At 39.4% G+C, this 21,806-nt stretch overlaps 1 protein-coding gene across 2 annotated transcripts in view; it reads left to right on the forward strand.

Annotated features, from left to right (window-relative positions):
* rptor (regulatory associated protein of MTOR, complex 1) overlaps window positions 1-21,806 on the forward strand; it is a 71,014-nt gene that overhangs the window by 33,536 nt on the left and 15,672 nt on the right. For both annotated transcript variants that reach the window (XM_039740810.1, XM_039740811.1), the window contains exons 11-20: window positions 80-181; window positions 4,046-4,129; window positions 4,212-4,322; window positions 4,772-4,846; window positions 4,935-5,000; window positions 5,081-5,272; window positions 5,349-5,489; window positions 5,616-5,736; window positions 5,813-5,953; window positions 6,304-6,459. In XM_039740810.1, coding sequence (XP_039596744.1) covers window positions 80-181; window positions 4,046-4,129; window positions 4,212-4,322; window positions 4,772-4,846; window positions 4,935-5,000; window positions 5,081-5,272; window positions 5,349-5,489; window positions 5,616-5,736; window positions 5,813-5,953; window positions 6,304-6,459 — 1,189 coding nt within the window. The remainder of the gene's footprint in view (window positions 1-79; window positions 182-4,045; window positions 4,130-4,211; window positions 4,323-4,771; window positions 4,847-4,934; window positions 5,001-5,080; window positions 5,273-5,348; window positions 5,490-5,615; window positions 5,737-5,812; window positions 5,954-6,303; window positions 6,460-21,806) is intronic.

Genomic DNA, 21,806 nt, shown 5'->3' on the forward strand with positions numbered 1-21,806 from the left:
TGTTGCCTGCACCATATGTGACACTACCTTGTACCATTAGCGATGACCCATTTGAACCAAGTGCTTTTTGTCTTCACAGCACAGCCCCTTCTTTGCAGAGCAGCTTACTGCCTTCCAGGTTTGGTTGACCATGGGAGTTGAGAATAGGAATCCTCCAGAACAACTGCCCATTGTCCTACAGGTAGGACTAAAAACATGATCATGAAATGAATGTGAAGCTGTCAAATATGACAGAGGTACAGTTAGGTCCATAAATATTTGGACAGACACCTTTTTTCTAATTTTGGTTCTGTACATTACCACAATGAATTTTAAATGAAACCACTCAGATGCAGTTGAAGTACAGACTTTCAGCTTTAATTCAGTGGGTTGAACAAAAAGATTGCATAAAAATGTGAGGCAACTAAAGCATTTTTAACACAATCCCTTTATTTCAGGGGCTTAAAAGTAATTGGACAAATTAAATAACTGGAAATAAAATGTTCATTTTTAATACTTGGTTGAAAACCCTTTGCTGGCAATGCCAGCCTGAAGTCTTGAACTCTTGGGCATCACCAGATGCTGGGTTTCCTCCTTTTTAATGCTCTGCCAGGCCTTTACTGCAGCGGCTTTCAGTTGCTGTTTGTTTGTGGGCCTTTCTGTCCAAAGTTTAGTCTTCAATAAGTGAAATGCATGCTCAATTGGGTTAAGATCAGGTGACTGACTTGGCCATTCAAGAATTTTCCACTTCTTTGCTTTAATAAACTCCTGGGTTGCTTTGGCTGTATGTTTTGGGTCATTGTCCATCTGTATCATGAAACGCCGCCAAATCAATTTGACTGCATTTAGATGGATTTGAGCAGACAATATGTCTCTGAACACCTCAGAATTCATTCGGCTGCTTCTGTCCTGTGTCACATCATCAATAAACATTAGTGTCCCAGTGCCACTGGCAGCCATGCGTGCCCAAGCCATCACACTGCCTCCACCGTGTTTTACAGATGATGTGGTATGCTTTGGATAATGAGCTGTTCCACCTTCTCCATACTTTTTCTTGCCATCATTCTGGTAGAGGTTGATCTTGGTTTCATATGTCCAAAGAATGTTTTTCCAGAACTGTGCTGGCTTTTTTAGATGTTCTTTAGCAAAGTCCAATCTAGCCTTTCTATTCTTGAGGCTTATGAGTGGCTTGCACCTTGCAGTGCACCCTCTGTATTTACTTTCATGCAGTCTTCTCTTTATGGTAGACTTGTATATCGATACGCCGACCCCTGGAGAGTGTTGTTCACTTGGTTGGCTGTTGTGAAGGGGTTTCTCTTCACCATGGAAATGATTCTGCGATCATCCACCACTGTTGTCTTCCGTGGACGTCCAGGTCTTTTGCGTTGCTAAGTTCACCAGTGCTTGCTTTCTTTCTCAGGATGTACCAAACTGTAGATTTTGCCACTCATAATATTGTAGCAATTTCTTGGATGGGTTTTTTCTGTTTTCACAGCTTAAGGATGGCTTCTTTCACCTGCATGGAGAGCTCCTTTGACCGCATGTTGTCTGTTCACAGCAAAATCTTCCACATGCAAGCACCACACCTCAAATCAACTCCAGGCCTTTTATCTGCTTAATTGATAATGACATAACGACGGACTTGAACACACCTGCCCATGAAATAGCCTTTGAGTCAATTGTCCAATTACTTTTGAGCCCCTGAAATGAAGGGATTGTGTTAAAAAAAGCTTTAGTTGCCTCACATTTTTATGCAATCGTTTTGTTCAACCCACTGAATTAAAGCTGAAAGTCTGCACTTCAACTGCATCTGAGTTGTTTAATTTAAAATTCATTGTGGTAATCTACAGAACCAAAATTAGAAAAAAGTTGTCTCTGTCCAAATATTTATGGACCTAACTGTATTAGTGCAATGTGATTGCATTACACAAAGTTGGATGTTGTTATTAAACTGCTTTTTGATTGGCAAGGCCAGGGAAAGTGAGATTAGGACTGGAAAATTGTCCTTTGGGGGCACAACAGTGATATTTGGAGAGAGGCCTCATGTGAATCAGTGAGATCTCTGCCATAGAGGAGCACAGGACATTGATGTTCGTACTTAGCGGTGAGATTTGAATCCAAGAGGGATACTGGACAATGAATTTGCAAATAAAGTGACAATCCCAGATGGGGTTAAATTTGTTAGTGACCATATCCATGTCAGGAAGAGGGACATGAGGTATTGAGGTGAGTGCTAAATGATCAGACTTGAGTTGTTTGTTAGAAAAAAAAAAAAAATGCAAGCCGCTGAAAATACATGTGAAAAACCAGGCTTGGGTTGCAAAAAGTACTGAATATCGACAGTAATTAAAGGCATTAATGATATGCAATCCAGTTTATTTCTTGTTAACAAGCTTGGCCAACCAAACACATTCACAAATGCAGTTAAAGCAAAAAAACAAAATGAAACAAACGTATGCATATATATATTAAGTTAAGATCACGTGGAAGTGGAGAAGATGAAGTTACAACTCCAATCTGCCTAGATCTGAGAGAAACTAAACCGTGGGGATCCATGGCCCTGTGTAAAAAGGCAGTTCAAGGTCTGTATATCTTTCTTAGGAGAGTTGGAACATGTTCATAATAATGTTACCAAAAGTCTGATGGAAAAGCTGAGAAAATGTGAAAAATGTAATAGTCTATCACAGTGATATGATCAATAATGATATGAGCAGAAGCCTTAACATGAGTGTGCTGTACTAAATTAATTAGTTTTTGGACTTGATTTAAATGCTGAATTCAGCGGAAAATTTCATTTTTGGTAGGCAAAGTTTAGTGCCCTATAGCTGAAGGCTCAGACTCTTCTAGTAGTTTTAATTACCATTAGTATTTTAATGAGGACAAGATATTACGATCACACAAATGTATGTGTGAAACATCAACCTGAATTTAGAACTGATTGGCCAAACATTGGGGCAGAAAGATGAGAATTTTCTAGCCAGATTCTGACAAAAAAAGGACCGTGGGAAATGAGACTAGTTGTGCGTGATCAGGTCCCAAGAGGCAGTCAGGTCCTTAAATTTAATTCAGAGTGACCAGATGTGTCAGGAGTATTATTGCTTATTGACAGCACATTTTTTGTTGTCTTAAGTGGTCAGGTTCAAGTTGAAGAAAGGAACAGTACGATTACAGATGAGTTTCCAGTTTCTGTCCAGAGAAGTTAATGGATCTACAATTACTGTAGTGACCAGCCATGAATTACTGAAAGACTTGGGACAGAAATTACAAATCACTGGATGAGTTACATAATGACCACTGAGAGAACTTCTTTTATCTAGCAGTTTTATTTGTGGGTTGTGTCCATCCGAGTTTGGGTGGCTTATGTTATGCTTGAAATGCATCTGGACAGAAGCTTTTATCTGGTGCCTGCCTTCACTGTTACAGCAAACCTCACCCCTCCACAACACCCCCAACATAAACATATAACTAAGGCAGAGCGCCCAGCAGCTGTCCTTCTCCAGATGGTAGTACTGCTCTCATGCCCATGTAACCGAGGATTAATGAGATGCCCACGACTTTTTTTTTTTTTTTTCCTCTCCACAACTGACTGACTGCCTGGCTGCAGGGTGCTGTTTTTATTTAAGAGAAGCCTATTGTCACTGTTGCTTGCAGCATTCCTGCACATGCACCTAGGATGTAGTGTCGCAGCAGTCATGATGTGGCTCATTCTTTGGTCTGCAGTTCACTGAATCTGTTGGATGAATATTTGTCAAAATTAATCCTTTGATAAGGAGCTTGAGGAGCGGAGATGGATGCAGCAGAGTCAGCAGATTAGAAGGGGCTTAAGGTTGAACGATTCTCTGGGTGGGTGGGGTTTTAAATTGGGAGGACAGTTGTGTGCATGTGTACACGCTCATTTGAGTGTATGTGCGTGAAAAACATGGGATGTAAAGGCAAAGTGGCCAATTCTCCATTGGGACTAAGCTCTTTGCTAGCTTAAAAGTAATGTTTCCTTTTTAGATACCATTAACATCATTCCCAACTCTATGTACATTTAAAGTATTAGTTTTATTTCTTTCTTCCACAGGTCCTGCTGAGCCAAGTTCACCGCCTTCGAGCATTAGACCTGCTTGGTCGCTTCTTGGATCTAGGGCCCTGGGCTGTCAGTCTGGTAAACTGCTTCCTTTTGTGTTCAGTCCCTAGTCTACAGGTGATGTAAATATAAGCTGAACCCACAGTGTATTCCCCCACAGGCACTCAGTGTTGGGATCTTCCCTTACGTTCTCAAACTCCTGCAGAGTTCAGCACGGGAACTGCGGCCACTGCTTGTTTTCATCTGGGCCAAAATCCTGGCTGTGGACAGCGTGAGTATTCAGTATGTTCCTCCCCAGATGTGCCTGTCATTCTCCAGAGCATGAGATACATTTGCTGTCTCAATAAGTCATCATGATTATCACCTGTGTTACTCCATTTTCCAAATACACAGTTGGTCAAGCACTACTGTCTTCTAACATATCCACATTTTGAGGAGTTTCAGTTGTCTGCAAAGCTACTTTCCCACCCATGGTTTTCTGTCTTGCTTAGCAGTTCATGAACTTCCAGGATGTAAGACGTTTTAAATGTTAACTTTCTTTGTGTTCTACTCCTCTTTGGCTTTCAAACTCACTACACCCCCACCAAAAATTTGGGATACTGCCATAGCTGTACTTAAAGAGTGACCAGTTGCAACATTAGATTTTGTAAATTGTTAACTTTTTAGTGATTATATGTCTTAACTGGTTTTATGTTCTTTCAATTCCCTTAAAATCTGCAGTCCTGCCAAGCAGACCTGGTGAAGGACAATGGACACAAGTACTTCTTGTCTGTCCTGGCTGACCCTTACATGCCAGTAAGTTGTGGCTGTCCTGGATGATGTTATCTTCTAAGGGTTGCTTCCACATCCAATCTCTTGGGTACATTTTTTCTTTACTTCACAGGCTGAGCACAGAACCATGGCAGCTTTCATCTTGGCAGTTATTGTCAACAGTTACAATACGGGGCAAGTAAGTCCAACCGTTTGGAAGTCTAGGGTGCTGAGTGACACTTAATCTTTTAATTCTGTACTAATGAACTGTCTCCTTAGGAGGCCTGTCTGCAAGGAAATCTGATTGCTATCTGCCTAGAACAACTAAATGACCCACACCCCCTGTTACGACAGTGGGTAGCAATCTGCCTTGGACGGATCTGGCAGAACTTTGACTCGGCCCGCTGGTGTGGTGTACGAGACAGTGCCCATGAGAAGCTCTACAGCTTGCTTTCTGATCCCATTCCTGAGGTAAGAAGAGTCTACTATCTCTGTGGCCCAATTAATCTCATTTGGAAGACAAAATCGCTGATTTTTGTCTTGACAGGTTCGCTGTGCTGCAGTTTTTGCTCTTGGCACCTTTGTGGGAAACTCTGGTGAACGGACAGATCACTCAACTACAATTGACCACAATGTAGCTATGATGCTAGCACAACTTATCAATGATGGCAGTCCGGTGGTTCGCAAAGTGAGTCTCAAGTCAGCCTCTTGCCCCTTTCTTTTATTGCCTGTCTAAATGAGTCCATCTTTGGACAAGTTGCCCAATATTCTTGGGAATCCTCTGTCAGTGGCTGATTACAGTGTTTTCCTATAGGAGCTGGTTGTGGCTCTGAGTCATCTAGTGGTCCAGTATGAGAGCAATTTTTGCACTGTGGCTCTCCAGTTTATGGAAGAGGAGCGCAGCTATGCTGTGCATTCACCAGCCAACAACACAGGTAGGTCTGGCTCTTCTTTCAATAGCTTCCATTTATGAATAGCCCACTAATTTCTGTGCTTTTTGCTTTTGTTCAGAGCCAGGAACTTTGACTCCTGTAAAGGACACGTCTGCCATTCCACGTCTGCGCTCGGTCAGCTCTTATGGGAACATCCGTGCTGCTGCCTCAGCTCGCAGCCTAAATAAGAGCCTTCAGAATCTGAACCTTAGTGATGAAGGTAAAGTCCTATTGCCTGTCTGTATGGCAAGATCAGGCATCTTTCAGTGTTCCTACCAGGCATAGTGTTTAGCCAGATCCTATTTTCTACCCTAAAGAGACAGCACAAACCTATGCTTTCCCTTTCCAAAGAAAGAACATCATTCTATGTGCCTGTCTTGGAAAGATGACAACCAAAGGGCTCTTTTAAATGAAGTACACCAAGTCCCTATTTGCTCACTTTAACAGATGCACCTCCACCTTAAAGTACCTCCCCGTTTCCCACATTACCTCTCACAGATTACCGGCCAAGAACCTGAAACAGAGAAGCCATTACTGATGGCTTTTTTTTCCTTCTATCCTTCTCCACAGGAGTCCCTGTTGCCTTCTCTCCTGGCAACCTGAGTACAAGCAGCAGTGCCAGCAGTACACTGGGCAGCCCAGATAATGATGAGTACATTTTGTCCTTTGAGACCATAGACAAAATGAGGAGGGTTAGCTCTTACTCGTCTCTCAATTCCCTGATAGGTAAGTGTATAACTGACGCCCACAGTGCCACCCTATGGCTCAATGATTTGTCATTGCAGATCAAGATGTGTCATACACCTGCTGAGCGTGCTTTTGCCTGGCCATCTGTGCAGTGTCGCTTGCCAGATTGGATAAAGCTGAGGGTCATGTGGTTGAGCTCTGTTACTTGCCTTGTACTGCTCTAGTGGCTGCCTCATTCATGCTACCCACCCTTAGATTTACTTGATCAGTAAGCTGTTGTTTACTGAAGCCACTGATGTGGGAGGAATTACTGTGTCATTTCCTTGTGTGCTTGCTTAAGAACAGAAAGCAGCATGCTTTTTAATGTAGTTGTCCAGATTGAGCCGCTACACCTTCACTGGAAATCATATTTCTAACAGTGAAAGGGTATTCCTGTAAGTGCAAACCTCTTTGTAGAGTGTTCCAGAAGTCCAGCTTACGTTAAAAAGTTTGGTCTTTTTCAGTGGCTGTGTTATTGTTCTTTTAAACTTGGAAGCTGCAGTCAGTTAACAGGTTTCAGCTTTTTTGGGGCATTAGGAGATGCTGCTGTATCATCAGTGCTCCCTTTAAGCACTGAGCATGTCCACTCAGAGTTTGGTAAGCCCTTTAGTTCCTTGTCACGGAGGATATCAATATTTCACACATGCCACATCTATATTTGCCATTGTAAGACATCTAAATACCGAATCTTCTTAATTTTTACAATAACTTCACCTCTTTATTTGTTTAGTTTGAATTTACCAGACACAGCTGGAATGTAAAAGCACATAAAATATGAAAAGTACTGAGAACTCATACAGTGCATCTGGAAAGTATTCATAGCGCATCACTTTTTCCACATTTTATGTTTATGATTAAATTAATTTTTTTCCTCAGAATTCTACACACAATACCCCATAATGACAACGTGAAAAAAGTTTACTTGAGGTTTTTTCAAATTTATTAAAAATAAAAAAACTGAGAAATCACATGTACATAAGTATTCACAGCCTTTGCTCAATACTTTGCCGATGCACCTTTGGCAGCAATTACAGCCTCAAGTCTTTTTGAATATGATGCCACAAGCTTGGCACACCTATCCTTGGCCAGTTTCGCCAATTCCTCTTTGCATCGGTGCACAGCCATTTTAAGATCTCTCCAGAGATGTTCAATCAGATTCAAGTCTGGGCCACTCAAGGACATTCACAGAGTTGTCCTGAAGCCACTCCTTTGATATCTTGGCTGTGTGCTTAGGGTCGTTGTCCTGCTGAAAGATGAACCGTCGCCCCAGTCTGAGGTCAAGAGCGCTCTGGAGCAGGTTTTCATTCAGGACGTCTCTGTACATTGCTGCAGTCATTTTTCCCTTTATCCTGACTAGTCTCCCAGTTCCTGCCGCTGAAAAACATCCCCACAGCATGATGCTGCCACCACCATGCTTCACAGTAGGGATGGTATTGGCCTGGTGATGAGCGGTGCCTGGTTTCCTCCAAATGTGATGCCTGGCATTCACACCAAAGAGTTCAATCTTTGTCTCATCAGACCAGAGAATTTTGTTTCTCATGGTCTGAAAGTCCTTCAGGTGCCTTTTGGGAAACTCCAGGCGGGCTGCCATGTGCCTTTTACTAAGGAGTGGCTTCCGTCTGGCCACTCTACCATACAGGCCTGATTGGTGGATTGCTGCAGAGATGATTGTCCTTCTGGAAGGTTCTCCTCTCTCCACAGAGGACCTCTGGACCTCTGACAGAGTGACCATCGGGTTCTTGGTCACCTCCCTGACTAAGGCCCTTCTCCCCCGATCGCTCAGCTTAGATTGCCAGCCAGCTCTAAGAAGAATCCTGGTGGTTTCCACTTACGGATGATGGAGGCCACTGTGCTCATTGGGACCTTCAAAGGAGCAGAAATTTTTCTGCAACCTTCCCCAGATTTGTGCCTCGAGACAATCCTTTCTTGGATGTCTACAGACAATTTCTTTGACTTCATGCTTGGTTTATGCTCTGACATGAACTGTCAACTGTGGGACCTTATATAGACACGGTGTGTGCCTTTCCAAATCATGTCCAATCAACTGAATTTACCACAGGTGGACTCCAATTAAGCTGCAGAAACATCTCATGGATGATCAGAGGAAACAGGATGCACCTGAGCTCAATTTTGAGCTTCATGGCAAAGGCTGTGAATACTTATGTACATGTGCTTTCTCAATTTTTTTATTTTTAATAAATTTGCAAAAATCTCAAGTAAACTTTTTCATGTTGTCATTATGGGGTGTTGTGTGTAGAATTCTGAGGAAAAAAATGAATTTAATCCATTTTGGAATAAGGCTGTAAACATAACAAAATGTGGAAAAAGTGATTCGCTGTGAATACTTTCTGGATGCACTGTAAGCGTCTAAAGTAGAAATGTGTGACTTAGAGAGACCAGACATGGATGTTAGTTATGCTGCAACATGCAACACTCTACAGAAACTGCTGTATAACTAAGTAGTGGTATTTATGTTAATCAGCTATGTGGTGTATCTTAAAGAAGATTTTAAATTTAGCATGACTTTTTTCCATTTTTTCATAAACATTAGTTATGCAACTCGAGGGTCTGCATATCTCACATGCAGGTGATACAAATAAAAACATAGAAACTGCCCTAAATGAATCTGTTTGAAACTACAATACAGACAAGTTTGTTGGGGTCATGTATTTTAATATTGTATAACACATTAATCTTTGTATTCCAATGTTATTTATTTGAGACTATTTTTGTAAAGACTTGCTGTAACACATTAATCTATGTATTGTAACGTAATTTATTTGAGATTATTTTTGTAAAGACTTGCTGTAGGTAGGTAAAATATTGCATCACTGATTTACAGTATGTCATAATTTATACAAACCGGATTCCAAAAAAGTTGGGACACTAAACAAATTGTGAATAAAAACTGAATGCAATGATGTGGAGATGGCAAATGTCAATATTTTATTTGTATTAGAACGTAGATGACAGATCAAACGTTTAATCCGAGTAAATGTATCATTTCAAAGGAAAAATATGTTGATTCAAAATTTCACGGTGTCAACAAATCCCAAAAAAGTTGGGACAAGTAGCAATAAGAGGCTGGAAAAAGTAAATTTGAGCATAACGAAGAGCTGGAAGACCTATAAACACTAATTAGGTCAATTGGGAACATGATTGGGTATAAAAAGAGCTTCTCAGAGTGGAATTGTCTCTCAGAAGCCAAGATGGGTAGAGGATCACCAATTCCCACAAAGTTGCAGAAAGATAGTGGAGCAATATCAGAAAGGTGTTACCCAGCGAAAAATTGCAAAGACTTTGCATCTATCATCATCAACTGTGCATAACATCATCCGAAGATTCAGAGAATCTGGAACAATCTCTGTGCGTAAGGGTCAAGGCCGTAAAACCATACTGGATGCCCGTGATCTCCGGGCCCTTAAACGACACTGCACCACAAACAGGAATGCTACTGTAAAGGAAATCACAGAATGGGCTCAGGAATACTTCCAGAAACCATTGTCAGTGAACACAATCCACCGTGCCATCCGTCGTTGCCAGCTGAAACTCTACAATGCAAAGAAGAAGCCATTTCTAAGCAAGATCCACAAGCTCAGGCGTTGTCACTGGGCCAGGGATCATTTAAAATGGAGTGTGGCAAAATGGAAGACTGTTCTGTGGTCAGGCGAGTCACGATTCAAGTTCTTTTGGAAATCTGGGACGCCATGTCATCCGGACCAAAGAGGACAAGGACAACCCAAGTTGTTATCAACGCTCAGTTCAGAAGCCTGCATCTCTGATGGTATGGGGTTGCATGAGTGTGTGTGGCATGGGCAGCTTGCATGTCTGGAAAGGCACCATCAATGCAGAAAAATATATTCAGGTTCTAGAACAACATATGCTCCCATCCAGGCGTCATCTCTTTCAGGGAAGACCCTGCATTTTTCAACAAGATAATGCCAGACCACATTCTGCATCAATCACAACATCATGGCTGCGTAGGAGAAGGATCCGGGTACTGAAATGGCCAGTCTGCAGTCCAGATCTTTCACCTATAGAGAACATTTGGCGCATCATAAAGAGGAAGGTGCGACAAAGAAGGCCCAAGACGATTGAACAGTTAGAGGCCTGTATTAGACAAGAATGGGAGAGCATTCCTATTTCTAAACTTGAGAAACTGGTCTCCTCGGTCCCCAGACGTCTGTTGAGTGTTGTAAGAAGAAGGGGAGATGCCACACAGTGGTGAAAATGGCCTTGTCCCAACTTTTTGGGATTTGTTGACACCATGAAATTCTGAATCAACATATTTTTCCCTTAAAATGATACATTTTCTCAGTTTAAACTTTTGTTCCGTGATTTATGTTCTATTCTGAATAAAATATTAGAAGTTGGCACCTCCACATCATTGCATTCAGTTTTTATTCACGATTTGTATAGTGTCCCAACTTTTTTGGAATCCGGTTTGTATTTTCCTTATAATATGCTCAAATGTACAGACCAAAAGGTTATTTTATATATATATACACATATATATATACACACATATATATATATATATATATATATATATACATACACACACATATACACATATAGTGAATGCTGGTAGAAATCATCTGATTTACCAATGTGTATTTCATTTTTATGTAGACAGCTGCTTTTTTTAATTATAGTATAGGAATACTTTTTATTTATTATTGTGCAGTTGTTATTTTGTTAGTTTACATTGTATATCCTTTTTCCTTAGTGTTGTAGATATATACACTTGACATCAGTAGTTTACACACTTTTACTGATATTTAGATTTTTGTTGATGTAGAAGCTAAAATGAACAAAAATTAGTTTGGACCCTTGTTCACTGTTATAACCAGTAATATTCAAGAAAAGCTATTGGATCATTTTTAGGAAAGTAATAAAAAAATATTTTTACTTTCCCTAGTATGCCCATTGTTTCTAATGGTAATAGTAAGTGTTTAAATTTAACTAATTACATTCTGAATCGTGTTTTAAGGTAATTTGGCTTCATCTGATATCACCTGAAATGATTCTGATTGGCCCATAATAAAATCAGCTTTTACTTTAGGAGGTCCCTGAGGGTTTTTTTGTTGTATAGTGCAGCAATTACTATGGCACACAACTGAATGATATTGTTTAAATGTATAGATTAGGAGAAAGAAAAATTCAAAAGCATTGCATGTATCAGCGGTTCTCAAACTCCATCTTCGGTTGCAAGTTTTTTTTTTCCAGCCAACTTCCATTTTTCATTGGACTCTTAGCCTAATTAAGTGAGTCATTATTTCCCAGTTTCTGTGTTTTGGAGTCAATGTAGAAATTACAAAACTAAGTTTGGTAGATTTTTTATTAATGTAGCAGGTATATGGGGAATATGTCATTTTTTTAAGTTGTTAACAGTTTTTTCAACCTAATTTTCATTCTGCTTTTCAAGTTGTTCTGGTTATTTAATTGATTATTCACTAATTAGTAGGTCTGACACCGAAGTGATTGCAGCTTTCATCATCCTGGATGTCTGCTATGCTGGTTGTTAATTGTCACTATTAGGTTTAAATGAAGGGAACAAAATACACAGAAAAAGGGGAAATATAAGGAAAACAACAAAAGAGAGTTAAGCATTTATAGCTTTAGAAAAATAGTAATATCTATAAATGTCTTATAAATGTCAAAACCATACTTTTGTGTTTTTCTAAATGCAGAATAAGAGAGGAGTAAAAAAAAGACCAGCTGATTAAATGAGATCAGTTGTTATAGATGATTATCATCAATTGTGAATCTGGTTGGAACAAAAACTTGCAACCACAGGGGGGCCCCCAGGACTGAGTTTGGGAACCACTGGCATATATCATGCAACATCATGAAGTCCGTTATTAATGGGCAGAGACTCCGCACCAATAGAACATTACAAAAATCAGGATGTCTCTCTATCATAAAAAAAAAAATCCTGGAAAGGAAAAGCAGGGTGATGAGATGTGATCTTTACGGAAGACACTTAAAAGACCCGCGAGATACAAACAATATCAAATAAGAGAGCACAGCCAGCAAACACTCATCGTGTAAATGCACCTAGCACACACAGAGCCTGTGCTCTCAGCACATATAAAGTGTATAAGGACAATACGTTCTAGATGAAATGTCAACGACTAAGCAAAGAAGAAAGAGCAGCGTGGAGAAAAGAGACCCAAAAGCGTTGGAGAGAAAAAAAGGCAGATAAGAGATTATTTAACACTAGAATTACCAGAGCCTACGAAAAAACTCGTAAATCCGTCCCACCTTAAATCGCTTCTTAAATCCCTTCACACCTCTCCGCCAGCGTCCTTTGTCCTCTAAATGTGCTGATAAAGAGAAGCTAGAAGCAGACGGCTATTCCATCCCCCCACCAACTTAGAACGTGCACGAACTTCTCCCAGCTCATGCCTTGATTGAGTATCTGGGAGTGAAGTGAAGTTTTAGAGTGGAAATAATAGATCGTTATTTGGAACACACGCATTTCATGTCTGTTCCGTTTCTACAGTAATCTGTGTAAACACATTGTTAAAACAGAAACATTTTTTATATTCTAGTAGTAGATGACAAAATGTAGGCATAAACTATATAATGTATGAAGCCTGAAGTCCAAATATCAAAGAAACATTTTCACAAAAGGTACAAATATAACACAACAATTGCGCTTTTATTCAAAAATATAACTGCAGAAACAAAAAGCCGCCTTAACATGCGACATTGACACTCGTTTATTATGACTGCCTCCGTGGCGCAATAGAATCAGCTGCCAACTGGAAATCAAAAGGTCGCGAGTTCGAACCTGCACCACTTCGTTTTGAGAAGTAAACTGCTCTTAGTCTTACTATTTTAGAATAAAAACACATTTGATTTCAGTCTGTAACAGCGCGGTGTAATTTATGATCCTTGTAAAGGTTAGCTTTGTTTTTTTTTTTTTTTTAATTCACTTTTCATCCTCTCAGTCGCGTTCAGAATCAATCCATACAACCCCATCTGACAAGGCTGTTTTCACATAAAGACGCGCTATAGCTCTGCAGTGTACTTGTGACTGCATTATCATACCAATGTTTGCAAAATGAAGTGTCTGCGTGCACTTTTCGTGGCATTACATGTGTATTTTTTGAGCATGCCCGTTTTGAGCATGCTCAAACACAGGAACATATGTTGGTGTAAAAGTATAACAAAACAAGTGCACTTTTATTTAAGACTACCTGTATAACCAAAGAAAAAAGAAAGCAAGTTACAGTAGGCGATTGATACGACAGCTTGCATGGTGCAATGCTAAGAAGTGCTGATTTCCATTCCGTGCTATATAAAATCATCACATTCAAATATTAACAGTTCCCACACACCCAAGGACCGTCCTTCCTACATTTATGACACGTGTACTTGTTGCAGTGTACACACCTCTCGGTGCTATGGTTCCTATTACACTGAATGAGCACCTGACACTGTACTTTCTCCCCTGGGGGAAGGTCCCACATCAGAGAATTTCCAGTTCCTGCATAAATTCACACCCGATCTGACGCTGTTCGTTTTCAAATATTGCATTAGTGCAATGATGTTTTCACATATATTGTCTCTTTCTTTCAGGTGTGTAATAGAAAACACAGCATAGAGAGAAGTGTGTACATTGCTTCTTACAGAAAAAGGTGATGGAAAAAGTGCACTTGAATAAAAGTGCACTTTTGTTATACTTTTACACCAACTTATGTTCCTGTGTTTGAGCGACACGGGCAGATGGGGAGTGTCTGATGATTGCATATAGCGCCGAAGTTACTGCTCTTTACTATTCTCTCCTCTGCATGTCCTGGAGTACAAAAGAAACAGCATACAGCAACATGTGGGGACTGGCAGGAACACTCAATAAAACTGAATAAAAAGAAAATCAAGTGACGGTGAGATACGAAGAAGGCAGCTTCGCCAGTGTTTGTGTGTCAGAACCCTTTGGGGCGTTAGTATGCATCGTGGTACACTGCAGAGCTATAGCGTGTCTTTATGTGAAAACAGCTGTGTCAGATGGGGTTGTATGGATTGATTCTGAACGCGACTGAGAGAATGCAAAGTGAATAAAAAAAAAAAAAACAAAGCTAACCTTTACAAGGATCATAAATTACACCGGGAGTTACAGACTGAAATCAAATGTATGTTTTTATTCTAAAATAGTAAGACTAAGAGCAGTTTACTTCTCAAAACGGAGTGGTGCAGGATCGAACTTGCGACCTTTTGATTCCCAGTCGGCAGTTGATTCTATTGCGCCATGGAGGCAGCCATAATAAACGGGTGTCAATGTCGCATGTTAAGGCGGCTTTTTGTTTCTGCAGTTATATTTTTGAATAAAAGCGCAATTGTTGTGTCATATTTGTACCTTTTGTGAAAATGTTTCTTTGATATTTGGACTTCAGGCTTCATATATTATATAGTTTATGCCTACATTTTGTCATCTATTACTAGAATATAAAAAAAAATCTCTGTTTTAACAATGTGTTTACACAGATTACTGTAGAAACGGAACAGAAATGAAATGCGTGTGTTCCAAATAACGATTTATTATTTCCACTCTAAAACTTCACTTCACTCCCAGATACTCAATCAAGGCATGAGCTGGGAGAAGTTCGTGCACGTTCTAAGTTGGTGGGGGGATGGAATAGCCGGCTGCTTCTAACTTCTCTTTATCAGCACATTTAGAGGACAAAGGATGCTGGCGGAGAGCTGTGAAGGGATTTAAGAAGCGATTTAAGGTGGAACGGATTTGCAAGTTTTTTCGTAGGCTCTGGTAATTCTAGTGTTAAGCATTGGAATTTGAAAGGCTCAAACAAACGATGGTACGATACACATGCAGAGAAAGGTAAAGAATATGAAAGCAGTAAAATTCAAAAGTATTGTAGCGTCCCAGCCAGATTGAAGCCTTTTTTGTTTTAAGTGACTGTTAGGTCCGATTGAGGGAGGGCGGAGTACAGCACGGAAGACTGATAGCGGAATATTGACTGATGCGGTAAGGGTGGATGGGGCGACCCGGGGGACGATGGGTTGGAGAGGGTGCTAGAAAGTTGTGTTTGAGGTTACGAAGTCGGTGATTGTTCAAGTAAAATTTTTGTGACACTTTATTACGTCAGGCGCTACAGTATCAAAAAAAAGATAGTAAAGATCGCATTGATGCAAACAAAAGGAAATTAATCATCAGGACCAGGTGTAATTGAAAAAAAATAGCAGGACAAAGCGAGGTCAGAAATAAAAGGCAAAGAGCAGAAAACAAAGTCTTTTCGCCTTCGCATCATTCAGTGCACACAATAATGGACCATACGCTATGAGAATCTGTGGTCCTGCAACAGTTAAAGCAACGACAAGTTTCATTTCAAAGAAAACACAATTTGGTTAGGTGTATATTTATAATCATGGAGAAGCGATCACAACATGAGCAGCAGAGACACGAAGTGGCAAAAAGGACAGCGTTTGTACAGGCTTTTAAATGATCAACACTGCCCCCCCATTCCCCCCTTTCCCAACGCGAGCAGCGTTATATGTCCTGCGAGAAAGACATTTAACCACGCCTAGGACTGGAAATAAAGAACAAGTATTGTTTTTACAATGTCACGCAAGACGAGGCAGTGAGCCATCATTTAAAACAAGTCCACAGACAACTAACCTAGCAGTTGTTGGATTGCTTTTGGCAGACACGCATCATGTACTCACAGCTTTTAAAACAACGACATGCGAGAAGCAGAACATGCAGCTTCCCAGCAGCAGAAAGACGACAGATGATCCGACGGCATCTCCTTGGCGTGTGTTCAGCCGACCTCTTCACAATGCAAGCAGCGTTATACAGTAATCACACGCTACATCGCGCTTCGACTTTCACAGCTTCACTCAATCATGGATTTTAAATGTAAGCATATCTAAATATATATCACGGATTTTTCCCTGGTTCGCGGATTTCTGCGGACAGTGGGTCTTTTAATTTATGGTACATGCTTCCTCAGTTTGTTTGCCCAGTTGATTTCATACAAAGGACACTATTGGCGGATGGCTTAGAAGCTACCCAATCAGAGCATGTATTACATATTAACTAAAACCCCTCAATGATATAAGATATGCTTCCCGCGTGGTGCTTGATTGTTTGCTTTTCTCTCTCTCTGACATTCTCTGCGCCTGACGGAGGGGGTGTGAGCAGAGGGGCTGTTTGCACAGAGGCTGTTCGAGGAGGGCTTACTGTACGTCCTGCGAGAAAGAGATGTAACCATGCCTGGGGCGAGAAATAAAGGACAAGTATTGTTTTTACAAAAGGTTTTAAAGTAAAAGTGAAAATAATGCATATGTAACAATTTCCATGAAAATAACAATCTCTTTAAATTGTATATCCGATAAACTAAACACGGGGGTGGGTGAGCGCAGTGAGCAGGGGGCGGAGCCCTCTAGTCTTTTTTAAACTTCATGACCAGACAAACAGAAGACTCTACCGGGAGCCTGCCAAGAGGCCAAACACAACCTAAAAGGAACTGGGGGAAATTTTGGCAATAAGCAGCATAATAAAACCATTTCATTTATTCTTCACAAGTCCAAGTTGTAAGGTAGGATAAAAAGTTGAAAGAAGTTTCTGGCAATAAAAAAAATGCTATTATAAATTTAACAAGAAGACGCATTCATTCTTCGAAAACCATATGCAAAGACTTACTGTGTGCTGTAACAAAGGCAGAGCCCAGTTGCCTTAATTTCTATAGATGTGTTTGGCACCAGGCCAACCAAGCTCACCCCCAATAGAACACAGCACCTACTAAGGGGCTACTGCTTCTTTCAAGGCAATAAGCTGTCATCAGGCTGCATGACAAGGTGGTTAACACTTAGGGACTTCAAAGTCTGAGGTTGTGATTTCAAATCCTGCTACGAACACTGTGTGACCATGGGTAGGTCATTTCACCTGCTTGTGCTCCTATTGGAAAACCAATAGAAATGTAAGCAAGTGTATCTCAAATGTAGGTTGCCTTACATAAATGTACCAGCCAAACATATAATTTATCTAAATCATCAAGATATCAGAAAGAATGAATAACTTTATACATCAGCGTATTTTGGTGTAAAACCTATTCTTGACTGGAAGGATGAATGGATTAAAAAAAAGGAAAAGAAAGAGCTTTTAATCCGTGGGCCTGGCCAAGGAGGACAGTATTTGAGATTATCTTCCATCTTAAATGATACAGTTAGCAGGACCTATCTAAATAGAAACAGAAACACTGTTGGGATTTGTTAAATGGATGTTATTTAAAGGATATGAACATGTATGTAGCCAAGACATGTAAAGTTTTTATTATAATACTAAATCATTTTCCTATTTTGTGCTTAATAGTAGTTTCTTTACTAGATACTGGTAAATGTGAAGAAAGGCATGACATGGTATATTCACATTATTTTCAGTAAGACAGCTGTCTTCCAATGCATATCTCATATTTATACAGTAAGAAAATACGGGAAATGCATGTGATTGTACTAAAGTAAATATTTTATGTCATAAGATGTCTGAAAACGTTCGCTATTATTTATAGAGATCTTTTAATTCTGACTGTGCCATTCAGTTAGATATAATGTGATGTAGTAGTATACTTTACAAGGACAATTGTGGCATTTCCCACTCTTAAGTTGTCACAAAGGGTCTTAACTTTTTACTTTGAAATCTGATGATGGCATACACCATTACGGATTTTACTTGAGTCAAATCCTAGAATGAGAATACAGACTTGTGTTTGATTGGGAAGGCTGCTTGCCCTCTACTAACTGCATGTACAGAGAAATAAGGCTGGAAAGCAAATAGAAATAAAATTCTTCCTGACACTGCAACATCAGCTCTCATTTTGTCATCATCATGCCAAAGGACAAATTGTCTCATAATAATTGCAGGTAAAAGTTAGTGATTAGAATATACAGTATACATCATCTTCTGCCAACTAGCAGTGTGATTGTAAATAGACTATTCTGAATTTAGATGCAACCTCCAAAAAGGCATATTTGGCAAATCTTGCAAAATTTGACAATATCATTAATGGAATAGACATGGAAACTGTTTTTCTTTTTTTGTCTTCTCCTGCCAAATATCAAACACTGATGTTCTTCCACTTCTTGAAGATGTGGACAATAATGAGACAAAACACTCTAAAAGTAACAGGAAGATGGTTTTTCAATGTTTGATTCCCTGCATTTACAGTCCAAGTCCATGTTATCCCCAAAAGTGCAGTATCTGTCAGCTAATGCAATTAAGTGTGCATGTTGTGAATTTTGTCTTGATATGCACTCATTTTAGAAAAATGATTATTTAGAATCATAATATTCAGAATCAGAGTATCCATAAAATGGCTAACACAGGGTTTAATGTATGCCGGTTACATTAACAGCCATAAAATGTGAATACATATCATTTTGTTGATGCACAGCCACAGCTTCATCCAGGTAGCACTCCCATGATAAGCTTGTCTGCGTAATATACACAATGAACTAACGGTTTTAACCAGTTACTTTAACACTATGTCAGAAAACATGTTAACATAAGCCCTTCCTTACAGTCCAAGTTGAAACATAAAGCTATATAAGCTTGCGTACCATAAACTGTTATTAGTTAGACAGGGGACTTTCAGTATGAAACAGTGAGACTAAGTGTGTGCCAGTAAGGTATGTTTACTTATTTCATGCTGTAGGTTTTGCACTAGTAACATGAAATATTTTATCTTGCACAAATCATTTGTTAAATGTATTGCTGTTTAAGAATGTTGTTCACCTGTGGTCACAATGCACGTTACTGTAGGTTAATTGACCACTCTTAATTGTCCCAGTGTGATTGTGTATGTTGTGAGTAAACCCTGAGAGAGGTTGATTCCTTCTCTCCATCTGTTGCCATCAGGGTAGGTTCCAGCTCCCTATGACCCTACAGAGGGCTGGATTGAGATAAAGTATGATGTGATGTTATGTGCATGTCTTTTTCCATAATCTTTCTTTCATGAATCCTGTGGTGGCATTTGATGATGCTGCCATTTTGACTTATCTTTCTAGAGCTTGAAGGAACCTTGGAGTAGATTTGCCCATCCTCAGCAATATAATCATATCCTGATGTATGTGGTCATCCTCTCAAATACTTCTCACTTACCTGTGATGCATTGCAAGGTTTTTTTTTATTTAGGACAAGTGAAATCTGGAACTAGATTTTTTTTTATATGCCTTAAGAAAACTATTAGTGTTTAAAAAATATTTGTGTGCATGTTGCATCCTGTTTTAATTCAACATTGTTCTTATTGCAAATTATTTTGTGTACAATTAAGTACATTCTATTTCTTATGAGCATGGTGCGATAGTGGTTCAGTGGTTAGTGCTGCTGCTTTACAGGTCTGGTGCCCTGCATTTGAATTGCATGCTGGTCTTTTGTCTGTGTAGTGTTTGTGAGTGCACGAGTGTGTTGTAAGATGTACTGTTGCTCTTTACAAGGCTGGTTGCTGCTCCATGTCCAGTTCTGAAGAAATTTGCTCCGGGCCTTTCTCAACCCTAAATTGGATTAAGAATATTTTTTCCTTTTTTCATATACATTACTATGCAAAATGATTTGTAAAACTAATTATTCTGTGTAGTACTATGTGTACATTTGTTAAAGTGTATAGTGCTCTCTAAACTAGTTAGTCAAAGTGTGATCTATAAGAATTCACTGAATTGTTTATTCAGTTTACATTAAAGAGAATAGGTGATTTGTTCTATTTAGATTAACTCTCCTCCTTGTGGATGTTATTTCTAAAAAATGTTGCACTTGGCATTGCCAAAAAATTAGTTGATACATTGCACTGTATGTAGAGGCTTAGTACCGCTCTGAGGCAGGTATTCTCTGATGCATTTTAATTTGAATGACCCCCTCTGATTATCTCGCACGCATCCCTGCTTTTCCTGCCTGCTTGCTTAATCCTTGTCTCATTTCTGTTTAATCTGTTTACGTTGCCTTTCATTACTGCAAGCATTCATGTTATGCTAATTTTTTCATTCCGATTATGCTAATTGAAATTGATATGCATTTTCTCAGCACATCACTTGATTGCAACTTCATTATCATATCGTTTATTTTGACATCTCTTCAAATTGCCTGCAGCACTTCACTAATTGCACCTTACTTGACAGTTGGGTACAGCTGTCGCTGGAGGAACTGGGGAGGTGTGGTCACCTCGTAATGACCAAAATTGGCAAACAGTGATAGAAAGCAGGACTGACATTACTAAAATGGGAGTTCCATGATGCACTATGAGTAAACATTTCTGACAGAGTAAAATTTCATAAGGTATTCCAAGTCCCCACCGATTGGCATTCTGACTCACAGGCAGGGTTCGTAACGGTGTGGGATTCAGAGCAGTGAGTGTTCCTAATTAGGGTGGGATTTCATGCAGTTGGTTGTTAGGGGAATACCATCTGGGCAGCTTACCAGAGGAGCGGGGGCCTTACATTGTGCTGGCAGCAGAGTTGTAGGTAACATGGTGCAAAGTAATGCGCTACTGTAATCTAATTGCTTTTCCCAGTGATGAAGTAGTGTAATGCATTATAGTTTAAATTCTTGTAATCACATTGCAGTTACTGACTTAGAAGTATGTTTGTAACACAAGTAATGACATTCTAGTTAAGTACAGTAAATGATGTATAAATATAAATCTGCTGGGGGTAGGCAATTCCATTTCACATGACATTCAAGGAGGTGAGCATGGCAGCCCAATTAATGTCCATTGCACCACTTTCACTGCACATGTGCATTATATCTATGTGTGGGTGCAGTGTATGTTTAATTTTACAAATCTGTCAGATTTTTATCTGAGAGGTGGGTTATTTTACAATATTACATGATTGCTTGTTTTACTTCACGATTGCATCACAGTTGAATGATTAAAAAGTAAAGATTTTGAGTTTAATTTTAATAGATAAAAGCTTTTTAGTTTTACAAAGCATTGAAAGAAAATGAATACTGGGGAGCTTTTCATTATATTTTAAAGAGCCTAAAGCAACCTGAACCTTGGTGTGCGTTCTGCAACTTTGTGTTTTATATATATATATATATATATATATATATATATATATATATATATATATATATATATATATATATATATATATAAAAAAAATAGTATTAACTACATTAATATTTTTGTTAATTGTGATTTAGTGCCTCTAGATGAGTGTTTCCCAACCTTGGTCCTGTGGCCCCAGGTTTTTGTTCCAACCATATTCCTCATCAGTGACAACACCTGATAGCCCTGGTCTCATTTAATTAGCTGGTATTATTTTTCTTTTATTTGACATTCAGAAAAGCACAGTGGCATGATTTTTAGATTTAGAAAAGTAGAAGATTT

The sequence above is a fragment of the Polypterus senegalus genome, chromosome 17, assembly GCF_016835505.1.
Source record: "Polypterus senegalus isolate Bchr_013 chromosome 17, ASM1683550v1, whole genome shotgun sequence".
Classification (NCBI taxonomy): domain Eukaryota; kingdom Metazoa; phylum Chordata; class Cladistia; order Polypteriformes; family Polypteridae; genus Polypterus; species Polypterus senegalus.